Below are 12,227 nucleotides of genomic sequence, written 5' to 3' on the forward strand. Positions count from 1 at the left end.
CTGCAAATTCCCTCCCCTTACTGATTTCCCCTATATTATTCCAAATAGTATAATCCTTCATAAGTAGTCAGTCATTTCCAAAATGACAAATATCATATGTTCTCTCTGATATTAAGTGACCTTCATGTAAAATATCTGATCAATAGCCCTCAGGTCTGGAGTTGTGGGCTCATCAGCCTGCCTTGTGCTCTGAGCTAGAGCGGCCAACTAGCCCTGGGAAAAGGGGCTTGGGTGCAAAGGCTTGGACCCATTGGCCCATCACCTGCTCGCAACCAGATGAGTCTGCTTGTCCCAGGCGGTGTGGCTTGGGTTGGGTGACCCAGGCCCCAATGGCTCCGGGTGAAGCCCTCGGACCAACCAGTGGTGCGATCTTGGGGGGAAATGCGAGGACCTTTAACAGTCAGGCCTAAGCAGCAGACCACCCAGCAGACCAGAGCTGGGGTAGTTAGGATTGACCAATGCTGAATACCACTCATTGCTACACACTAAAGCTTAGGCTGGGAGCCTACCTGGCATAGCTGGATTACAGTACCCACTAGAAAGAGTCAGAACTGGGGATGAGAAATGTTAGGCTGGGCCATGGCACTAACCAGCATGCAAAAGAATCGTATCTGGGGGTAGTTTCTGCGGGGGATGTGTGGGCCCACCTCTGTGGAAGTGCAATATTCACAGGTTTGCTTGGGAGATGGGTGGTGATGGGCTGAGCAACGCATGACCATGGAACTCTCCGACATTCATGGGTCAGTACCCATGTGTTGGGTACAGGTTAGGCTTGTCCAGGTTGTGGCACCTGCAGGCATATCCAAGAATATGGTGTGGGGTAGGCCGGGCCACAACATCCATTGTTCAACCATAGGCCAGGACAAAGGGAGTAGTCTATGCCTGGTGAGGACCTAATGTCCACTGGCACATGCAAGATTTGGGTGTGGTGGGGGAACCTGGGAATTTCCCCCGGTGGGCCATAGCTTCTGGCTGGTGAGCACGTGATTCAGGCCTGGGTGGTCAGACCGGGCAGGGTAGCTCCACTCATCGGCAAGTTTGTGTGTTGGCTTTGGAAGGGGGTGGACCAGGCAGGGCAAGTGCAGGAGCCAGGCTGGAATGCAGGGCATGCTGGACAAGGTTATCACACCTGCAGACTTGCAGGAGTCAAGGATGGGAGCACACTGGGCAGGGCAAGGCTATAGCACTCTCCATCAAGAGCTGGGACTGGGGTGGGTAAGGGCAGGCCAAACTACAGCATCCAATGGCAAAGGTCAAGATGGGGGATGGAATGCCAAACTGGGTCAGAGCAACTACTGGCATGCACAAGATTTGGGACTGAGAGCAGCCCCGGGTGGGGACCTAAGGGGACGCCCCAGCTAAGTTGTGGTTCCCACTGGTGAGTGTGAGAACTGAAATGGGGGCAGTGGTCTGGCCTGGATGTGGCATGAGTGTGGGCTGGGTCTGGGGCGCACCAGACTGGGCTGGACTCACGTACCCACTGGTACTCATGAGAACCAGGGTGGGTGTAGCATGGGCTGGGGTAGGTCTCAGTTCCCACTGGGTCATGTGTCAGGATATGGAACCAGGTATGGCTGGGTTGTAACACTCAATAGTAAGAACCAGAATGGGTGTGGGCCAGCTGGGTAAGGCCACTATTCCTGCTAGGACTGGAGGTGGATCAAGGACCCAACGGTGTGCACAAGACCCACTATGGTGTGCCCAATATCTGTCACTGGGAAGAGACCAGATAGAGAAGCTTTGGGAGCTCATTTGTCAGGGTGCAGTCCCTGCAGGTGAGCACAAGAACCAAGGCAAGGAACAGCCCAGACCAGGCCAGGTTGCAGTACCTTTAAGTATATGTGTGGCTCAGGTCTCGGGGCAGGCCAGGCTGGGCCAGTTCATAACATCCACTGGCAGATCTAAGAACCAGGATGGAGTGCAGCACAGGCCAAGTCGGCTGCAACATCAGCCAGTTCACATTAGGGTTGGGACTGGGGGTTGAATGCATTGGGTTGGGCCACAGCATCTAACAGCACGAGCTGTTATGGAGACAGACCACGCTAGGCCAGGCTGCAGCACTCTCTGGCAAATGCCAAGGTGAGACAGGCCATGCCAGATTGGGCTGCAGCAACTACCAGCACCCACGAAATTGGGGGAAGGAGTTGGGGAAGGAGAGAGGTTGGGGAAGAAAGGTATATGAGCCCAGTAGGAGAGTAGTAAGGACTCCCCTGCTGGGCCACTACCGCTGGTGGGCTTGAGAGCTGAGGCAGGTGGGGCAGGATTACAAAACCTTTTGATCTGCATGTGAACTGAGTTAAGAAGAGAGCCAGGCTGGGCTAATCAATTGTATCCACTGATGCAGGCATGGTGCAGGTGGGTTGGCTTTGCTACAGCAGCTGACAAGTGCTGGGACTAGGAACAATTTCTATTGAGTTAGACTGCAGAACCACCTGAAGTGTGCAATATCTGGGGTAGGGAGTAGGTCCAGTGGGAGGATGTGGGCACCTCTTTGATGGCCTACAACTTCCACTAATGAGCATGAGAACCAGGACTCAGGTGGGCTTGGCTGGGCAGGTATTGGCAACTGCCATGAGTGTGGCTGCAGGGTGGAGTCAGTTGTGTTGAGTTAGGCCTCAATGCCCAATGATGTATATGAGATCTCAATGGGATATGGGGCAGACCAGATTAGTCTGCTGCACATACTGGCAGGCAAAGGAACCAGAGCTGGGGGGTGCTCCAGTGGGGGTTATTGGGGTTCACTCTGATTTGCTTGACAGCAAATTTTTGGGCAAATGGACATTCTAAGGTAGACTGTCAGCCAACCATCCTTGGAGTGGTGATATCACCAGGAGCAGCACCCTGGGATGACATCAGGTGGCTGTTCCCCATCCCTGGGTACTGAGGTGGCTGGAGCCTGGGCGTGGTTTCTCCCCTTGTTTTCCCCTTCCCCCAGACACTGGAAGAAAAGGAAAACAATGGTCTCGCTCACTTTCCTCTGATCCTCAACCCTTCCCACCCTGATCATCTAAGTAAACATCATTAAAATTAAAAAAGAAAAAAAGATCAATAGCCCTTTCAATACTGTTTTTGCTGCATTTCATGGGTAAGGTTTCTTTAAGCCAGCAAATGAACGTAACATTTTGAACTTATTCTGTTGACTAGAACTTAGCCACATGGCCATCACTACCAGTTTAACTGTGAAATTTAGTTTAGCAGTGTGCCCAGGAAGAAGAAAGAAGTTCTGGGGCTGGCACTGAGGCTTAGTGGTTGAGCTTTCACCTGTAGTGTCAACATTTCACATGGGCTCCAGTTCGAGTGCTAGCTGCTCCACTTGTGATCCGGTTGCCTGTTTATGGCCTGGGAGAGCGGCAGAAGGTGGCCCCTGTACCCGCATGGGAGACCTAAAGGAAGCTCCTGCCTTTGAACTGGCTCAACTTTGGCCCTTTTGGCTATCTGGGGATTGAGCCAACAGATGGAAGAATTCTGTCTTCCCTTCTGTCTCAGGTAAAATCTGTCTTTCAAATAAAAATGTCTTGAGAGAGAGATGTTTCGCAAATGCTTGGCCAGTCCTAAAAAAAATAAATAAAAATAAAACTGTGTAACAAAAGCAAATCCACTCCTGGGGCATGTTTATTCTAATAGTTTTTACTTTACTTTAGTAGTTCCAGAAAGATCATCAATTCACTACTCAAAAAGCAAGGATTTTCTTCCCAAATAATGGGATAGTTGTAAAGATAGCATTTTTGTTTTTTCCAGCAAAAATTACATTTTTTTTAAAAAAAAGAAAGCATTTTTGACAGTGTGATAGGTACGGAAGTTAGAACTCACCGTATGATGAATTTCAGATAACCAAAGCATTTCTAAATGGAAAATACTTTTCAAAGAAAGTTGGTGTAGAAAAAAAAAAAAAGAGTGAAGGGCTACAGCAGGAGAAGCAAAGGAACCAGAGTTTTTGGAGACCTGAAAACAGAAAAGATAAAACACGGAAGGTGGGGAAGGGGAATGGAATCCGAATGCTGACAGAAGGTTAACCTCACCCAAGAACGAGGAATCTCACATTCCTCTGACACTGGCAGAAAGGAAAGATCAGAATATTTCTAGAACTTGGACAAAAGAAGGAATATGTGCTTAATATTAATAGCCTCAATCTTGTCGACAAAGCTCAAGTAGTTATATAATGAAAGGGAGCTGCGATCTACACACTGCAAAACGGGATTTGGGATGAAAAGGTGCTTTAGAGGGAGTCAGTCGAATTAGTCAACCTAAATATAATGCAGCATTTTCTTCTACACTGGAACTCACCCCACCAATGTAGAAGACCTGTTTAGCACTTTGTGTATAATTTACTATGGCACTTACTAGACAGGAAGCCCTTGGAAAGACTGATTTTATAAATTAACACACACGGTAGGCAAATGATTAAATTTTGTTTCAATGAATTGATTTAGTCATCGCCAATTCTGCTATGGTTCTCTGTACTGTACTGACAATTGCCCATATTTCAAGCAGTTCCGCCAGCACTCAAAGAAAAACGTTTAAAAGAAAAAAAAAAACGACTCAGGCATACTCAGCTAAACTTAGCAGTCTTAAAATGGCAACTATGTCAGCTGAGACAAACTTATTCTCTTGTACCAGTACATCTGTCTTCAATAGTTGTTTCTTTACCCCTTATGCCAGTGTACTCGTATTAGAGCAGAAATGGGTAATCCTGAGTTAAGCTACATAAGCTATCTTTTTGCCAGTCTTCCAAGGTCTTCAGACAACCGAAAGACTCAAAATCCACAGCCCAGGCCCCATGTTCATTGTAAGACAAAAATGATCATGGATGAGGCTCACAGTAAGAGTGCACAGCCAGCTCGGAGTCCCTCCGGACATCTCCGCCACATCTGGCACGAATCCCTCCACCGTCTCCTCTTTGGAAACTTTAGGGCCATACAGTGAATTCAAACGTCTAGTCCACTTCCGTCACACAACACGTGTGTGCACGCAGGTTCCGGAAGCCTCTGAGTCAAGACTGAAACTTGAGCCAAGAAGTTCCTCTCCACGAAGCCACATCTCAGCATCCAAAGCTCTTTTAACTTTCGATTTGGCGGTGGAGAACATGGCCCGGAGCCCAGGAGGCGCCGCAGTGCCGCACGAGGCCCCACCTCCCGGATCCGCCGGCCTCAGAGCCCGGTGGACACAGTGCGGGCGCCACGCGCGCGCCCGCTTCCCACGCGGCCCAGAGCCCGCCCCACGCACCGTGGCGCGACGCGGGCCCCCCACACCTCACTCGGCTCTCGGGGCCGCTCGCGCGAAATCGCTCAGGCGACGGCTGATGGCGTCAGCCGCACTTCCGCCTGCGGCTGCGTTCTAGTCCCCGGGCAGGAAGGAAGAAGGGAGGGTGGCAGGGCCGCGAGTGTGTAATGTGTGACGGGGGGCGGGGGAGAGGAGCGAGGAGCAGAGCGCTGCCGGCGCCCCGGTCCTGCCCGCGCCGCCCGTCGCAGGCCGGCTCCTGAGGCATCCTCGCGCCCTGCAGCAGCCCGCGGCTCTCTCGGGGCGGCCTGGGCCCCTCACCCCGCCTGCCTCGGCGCCCTCTCGCTCCCTCCCTCCCTCCCCGCCGCAGGCTCCCCGCCCTCAGTATCGCGAGACGAGGTGAGAGCTGGCGGAGCGGCGGCGGCGGCAGTAGAGGTGACCGAGGCGGCGGCGGCGGCGGCGGCCCCGAGCGCTGCGTCCACCCCGGTGCGGCCCGACTCGCGGCAGAGCGTCGCCCCCGCGCCCCTCCCGCTCGCCCTGGGGATGGAGAAGGCGGCGGTGCCCGCGGCGGCGGCGGCCGAGGGAGAAGGGAGCCCCCCGGCGGCGGCGGCGGCCGTGGCTGCGGCGGGCCCCCCCCCGGCGGCGGCGGCGGCGGCGGCGGAGGGCGGCGGCGCTCGCTCGGCCTCGTCTCCTCGTGGGATGGTGCGAGTGTGTGACCTGCTCCTCAAGAAGAAGCCGCCCGCGCCGCCGCCGCCGCAGCAGCAGCCGCAGCAGCCGCAGCCGCCGCAGCCGCAGCAGCAGCCGCCGCAGCTGCAGCTCCACCACCACCACCACCACCACCACCACAAGGCCAAGCGGAACCGGACCTGCCGACCCCCCAGCAGCAGCGAGAGCAGCAGCGACAGCGACAACAGCGGCGGCGGCGGCGGAGGAGGCGGCGGCAGCAGCAACAACAGCGAGGAAGAAGAGGACGACGACGACGACGAGGAAGAGGAGGTTTCTGAGGCAAGGGCCTGGGTTTCCGAGGATGGAGGGGGTGGGAGGGGACTCGGATCGCGGCGGGTCGGTGTCTCGGGGAGGGAGCAGGCAGGCGGACGGGGGAGGGCGGCTCGCGCGGTGCGGGGGCGCGGGGCAGGGCAGCGGACACGTGGGAGACCCCCGCGGGCTGCTTTCCCACGCCGGGCCGTGTCTGGGGGGGATGGCCGCGGGGCCTGCGGTGCACGCCCGGGCGGCGCGGGGGGCTCTGCGCGGGGCCGGTAGGGCGGCCCGGTGGCCGGGCCGGGGGCGGGACCCGGGCCGGAGGGGGACGGGCAGAGGTCGGCGGGCCTCCTGGGAACCGGGCAGGGGCAGCGCCCTGGCTCCGGGCGGCGGGCGCGGGGGCAGCCCGGGAGGGACGGTTGTAAGGCTCTGGGAGCGGAGTCCGTGTGTGTGTGTGTGTGTGTGTGTGTGAGAGAGAGAGAGAGACACGTGAGAAGCTGTACTTTTCCACACTGCCCCGAGCAGGTTTTGGTTTTCTGTGTGTCTGGTTTTGAAATAGCTATGATGGCTGCCCAAGTTAACGTCTCGATCTCTCCAGTGTTTTCGGGAATCTGTGGTTATAGTCACATATGTGTATAATAAGCAGTAGAGTGGATGGAAAACAAAGTAAGTTGCTCTTCACACATACATACCTGTCCATCTCCAAACGCTTCCTTTCTGAGAAAGAATTAAAGGAGGATCTGTCGTTTTCCAAGGCGTGTGGGGCAGCCGAGCGATGTGCTTCGGAGCCAGGCTTGGTTATGGTGAGTTGGACTAGGAAGGCGTCTTGGTGTGTCCTAGTGATCTGGTTTCATAATAACACTCGGTCGTGTCTCCCTGGGCCCACAGGCAGGCGGCGTTGCAGGCCCTCGTTCCTTCTCGAAGGCCCTCGCCGAGCCGCTGACAACCAGCTGGGAGCTTACTAGTTGGTTAGCACCTTTGCTTTACCTCGCTTGTCCTCTGCCGGAATGGAAACTAGAAAAACCTTCATCTGGAGGAATTGCAATTTAAGACAGCCGGGAAAAGTAGCGTTAAAGGCTGGTGATGAGCTGCTGGCTTGGCTGAAGTACCGCCTGCCTTGTGTTCTATTGCACCAATGTAGGGCTTCCCTTGCGCAGGGCTGACAGCTTCTGGGAATTGCATTCTGTACATCTGACCCCTGTTCGAACAGAGAAACACCTTTTCAAGGATTTTTTTGACTGAAATTGTTTGTTGGATGATGAATGCGGCAGAGATGGAGAGGCTCACTTACATCGTTGGAAGAGTTGTGTTCTGAGGAGAGATTTGTATGGACAGAGTTTGTTTTTGTCCTGATTGGATGTTTCGGGATAGGATGTTACTCAGGCTGCATTTGAAGCAGTTGTGAGAAAAGATGTGAGATCCTTATCTCCAGTAAATCTGTATGGGATTTAGAGTAATCTAGCCGGATTTCTTTATTTTGGAAGGGAGCAAGACAAACCTGAGAGGAAATGGAATCTTAGTGGGATGTAGCAAAAGTACAAGCCAGGGTTTTCTATTGTCTTAGACCGGTATGCCTTGTAGTCAGAACGTATTCCTTACATTTCCTTCTTGACTCTCTGGAAAGCTTAGGCACTTAATTGCAAGATAATTCAATCCTGCAGATGTAGGCAAAATACCAATAATTCATTTGGATCTTAAATTCTCCAAAATATTAGGGTGTGGTTTGAAACAAGACTGTGATAATTGAATAATACTTGCTGGAATGTTTATCAGCTGACTTCATGGATCTAGGTAGTGTTGTCCATTAGAATGTGGCCTGGTAAGTGAAACTTCTAGTAATTCTTTCAGTTGTAGAGATAAGTTTGACCATAACTTTATAGGTATGTTCATTTTGTGAGTCTGGTTTGTTCTTGGAAAAGAGGAGTGGTTAGAGGAACGTGGCTGATGTTGTTGTGTTAATGTGCTTTTACTGGCTCCTGCACAGTAATCAATGGATTTGTCATGTTTGATGAAGATGAGTCAGGGAAAGTGTTAGTGCGACTGTTAAGAAACTCATCCGTGCAGGTCTGTGATGAGGGACGAGCCGCTGAAAGGAGGAGTTTGGCTCTGCACTTCTGGTTCCTTTACACTGTAGGCTCATTGGGCAGGTTGGGCAATGTTTGTCTTAATTACTGCTTTCCTGAAGTGACAGCAGAAGGTTTGACTCTAGAGCTGGGAAGTCTTATGGCAAAAATCACAGAATTTAAATCCTCTTCCTTCTTAATTCATTCTGTTCGAAGTTACACAACTAAAAAAAAAAGTGAATGTTTTGATCCTGAGACTATCCTTGCAGTAAAAAATTATACAAGTTTATAAAGAATATGAAAGATTATAGTTTTGCAGTGTTTATCTGAAGAAGTTGAGAAGATTTTCTTGTTTTTACAATTGTTTTTTTAGAAAAATTTATTTGCAAGGCAACCTGAGAGAGAACGTACAAGCCGCACACACGAGAGCACTTCCATCTGCAGGTGGCTGCAGTGAAACCCACAGCCTGGGACTCCATGGTCGCCAGCATGGTGCAGGGGTGCAAGCACTTGGGCCATCTATGCCCTCCCAGGCACATTATCAGCGTCATAGGTGGAAGTAGTGGTACAGCCCTGACTGAAAGTAGTGCTTACTTGATTGCCTGTGCTGCAGGTGGCTTCTTAATCCACTATGCCACAAAGCCAGCCCATGGATAATTTAGTGTAACAAAAATGTGTAGGTTGGCAGTGAAGAATTGCTCCTAGCTATTCTCTGTATCTGCTGAAACAGAACAAATGGAAGGACAGGAGAATCAGTGAGAATTTTAATATTAAAGAACCAAAGTGTAATTCTTATTACAGCAGATCATTGGGCAATAGATTTCTCCTGAAGGATTCCAGAATAAAATAGTCATGTTTCATATAATTCCCATAACTCTGGATACACCTGGAATAAAAAGATGACGAGTCTCTTCTCTTCCCTTCTTTATATGTAAAATTGAAAGTGCACAATTTTCTTGCCTTCCAGTGAGTGCTTGTTCAGTAAGGAAATAGAAAGGAGTTTCCATAACATGAAACCATCTTGTGCTTCTTTCCCAAGTTTTTGGACTAAGTTAATTAGGTTAGAAATGTTGAAAGTGCAGGAGTTGATGCTTCATTTCAGAAATAACATTGCATTCTGTTGAGTGCATTTTTAAATATAATTGAATAATGTCAGTTACTTTTAGTAAAAGCACAGGTGTATTGAAGATTTATAAAACATGGAGACAGTAGCAGTTGGTCCATCTATGTTTGTGTGAATTGTGTGCTTCTAAAGAGATAAACCTAGTGAAGATTTTTTAGACAAGGGAAACAAGTGAGTAAATTAGTACTTAGTGCTTAAAGGCTTTGCAGAGCTGGGAGGAATATTTATTGAGACATAGAAGAGGTAGGGTTAAGAATATGAAAGAAAATTTATTTCAGAATTAAATTGTGTTTCTTGAATTCACATCCCAACTTGTTTTTCCTTAATGAAAAATGTTTTAATTCTTAGAATCCTAAATTAGTGCTGGGAAGCTTCCATGGTCCTGGGTTTCATCTCTTAATTCAGCAGCAGAATTTATAAACTAGACATTAAGATCTTTGAGGCAGTAGTTCTGTCTTAATTATAATTATCTTGTTTTCTGTCTTGCTTAAGCATAGTACTGGATTAAGAAACATTTTCAGTGAATAACTGGTGCTTAGGGAGTATTCAGAATTCATTCAGGAAAGCAAGAAAAATAATAGAATTTCTCCCCTGTTCTTGGAGCCAGGGCCTTTGAATAGCTGAAGTTTGTATTTCATTTGCTTAATTACTTCTCTTAATGTTAGTGGTCTTCCCTCCGTATTAGAAGGGAGCACAGTTAACCTGATGGGCCCTGATTACTGGTTGTGTGCTAGGTCAGGTGCCTTCAGCCTTCTGCAGATATTTAGACTTTTCTGTTTTTAAACTTTGAGTAGCAAGAGAGGCTGAGACAGAAAGTGCTCACATTTATTGGGTTCCTTTGCAGATGTACACAAGGGCCAGGGCAGGGCCTGGCTGAAGACAGGAGCCCAGAACCTAGTTGGGGTCTCCCATGTGACCCTCCTAGGGTCGGCATCAGCAGGAGCTAGAATCAGTCCTAAGCAGCAACTGCATTAAGTCACTCTGATACAGGATGCAGATGCCTTGACTAATTTCTAAACTCTAGGCCAAATGCTTTCTCCTGGTTTGGATTTTAAAAACAAAAACTAATGTTTAACACCTACTGTGCGTGACGGGTAGGTAATGATTAAGAGCATGGACCCTGGCTGGAGACTAAATTCAAACCTTTGATCCGTCAGTTACTTTGTGACTTTGGGAAAATTGCTTTCATTTCTCTCTCCCTCTTTTTCTTCATATATAAATGGTGATAATAGTAAATCCTACTTTATAGCATCATTATAAGTTAAGAGATGTCAGATGTCATGTATTTGTTTTTTAAGATTTATTTATTTTTATTGGAAAGGCAGATATACAGAGAGGAGGAGATACAGAGAGGAAATTCTTCCATCCGTTGATTCACTCCCCAAGCAACCACAATGGCCAGAGCTGCGCCGATCCAAAACCAGGAGCCAGGAGCCAGGAGCCTGGAGCCTGGAGCCTCTTCTGGGTTTCCCATGTGGGTTCAGGGTCCCAGCGCCATCCTCAGCTGCCTTCCCAGGCAGAAGTAGGGAGCTGAATGGGAAGCAGAGCTGCTGGGATTAGAACTGGCGCCCAGAGGGGATCCTGGCGCGTGCAAGGCGAGGACACCAGGCTACTGTGCTGGGCCAAAATGTTTTGTATTCTTATTTTTTCCATAACTGTATGAAGCAGGTGCTGCCCAGTTTATTTCACTCTGCAGTAAATGTTTGATGTTTCCCTACTATATGCTAGGTAATGTACAGTACTAGGTGAATAATGGTGAATAAAACTTTCAGATATACTGATATTTTAGAAATGCAGTAATAAATAAATACAGGTTTGGGGAGGTGTGAGAGTGATGTTAAATTATTAAATGTATCCTGAATGAAGTGTGTGCATTTCAAAAATATTTAAATGCTGGGAGGTTTGTAGGAAATATTTCACAGGCCAAGATACTCATTTAGAAGGATTTCAGGTACTTTTGTTTAGAAGGGTCATGTAGCAGGAATCTCAGAGCTGCTCGCTCCTTGCTTCCTTCCTTTCCTCATTCATTTGCTCCGTTATGTTGTATGATGTTGAATGCAGCAAGTCATGGTGATGTTTTAGATAACATTAAAATAATTCCTGTTGGATGGAGGAAGAGGCTTTGTGGCAGCTGGGCAGTCATTGTGAGCAAGTTGTCTTTTTCAAGCTTTGCTTTTACCTTTTATTGTTAAAACTCAACTGAAAAAGTTTAGATAAGTGTATTTTAGTCTTGCCATGTAAGAATCAATAATTCCTAGCAAAATGAAAACTTCCAGGTAAAACTATCCTTTTGAGGCAGTCTTCTGCTTTTCTCTTGACTTTTAAAGATTTTTTTTTTCTTTTTTTAACTTTCCAAAGTAATCATTCCTGATTAAACCAAGGAATTTTTTTTTCCTTTTAAAATAGGATTTTAACAATGGTAGGAAGAGGTATCTGAATAGGGTATTAACACCTGGAAATCAAATGCAAGATTTTCTTAGAGATACTTAAACAGTTCTTTTTTTCTTTCCTTTTTTTTTTTTAAATAAAGATTTATTTATTTTATTGGAAAGGCAGATGTACAGAGGAGGAGAGACAGAGAGGAAGATCTTCGATCCAATGATTCACTCCCCAAGTGAGCACAACGACCAGTGCTGCGCCAATCTGAAGCCAGGAGTCAGGAACTTCTTTCCGGGTCTCCCACACGGGTGCAGGGTCCCAAGGCTTTGGGCCGTCCTCGACTGCTTTCCCAGGCCACAAGCAGGGAGCTGGATGGGAAATGGAGCTGCTGGGATTAGAACCGGTGCCCATATGGGATCCTGGGGCATTCAAGGTGAGGACCTTAACCATTATGCTGTCGCCCTGGG

At 48.9% G+C, this 12,227-nt stretch overlaps 1 protein-coding gene across 2 annotated transcripts in view; it reads left to right on the forward strand.

The window, feature by feature from the left end:
* The first annotated feature begins 5,617 nt into the window (after nt 1-5,617).
* The window catches only part of ANKRD17 (ankyrin repeat domain 17), a 167,295-nt gene continuing 160,685 nt past the window's right edge, over nt 5,618-12,227 (forward strand). For both annotated transcript variants that reach the window (XM_058667218.1, XM_058667219.1), the window contains exon 1: nt 5,618-6,222. In XM_058667218.1, the coding sequence (XP_058523201.1) occupies nt 5,761-6,222 (462 nt within the window). In that variant the 5' untranslated portion in view covers nt 5,618-5,760. The remainder of the gene's footprint in view (nt 6,223-12,227) is intronic.

The sequence above is a fragment of the Ochotona princeps genome, chromosome 7 (genome assembly GCF_030435755.1).
Source record: "Ochotona princeps isolate mOchPri1 chromosome 7, mOchPri1.hap1, whole genome shotgun sequence".
NCBI classification, from domain to species: Eukaryota; Metazoa; Chordata; class Mammalia; order Lagomorpha; family Ochotonidae; genus Ochotona; species Ochotona princeps.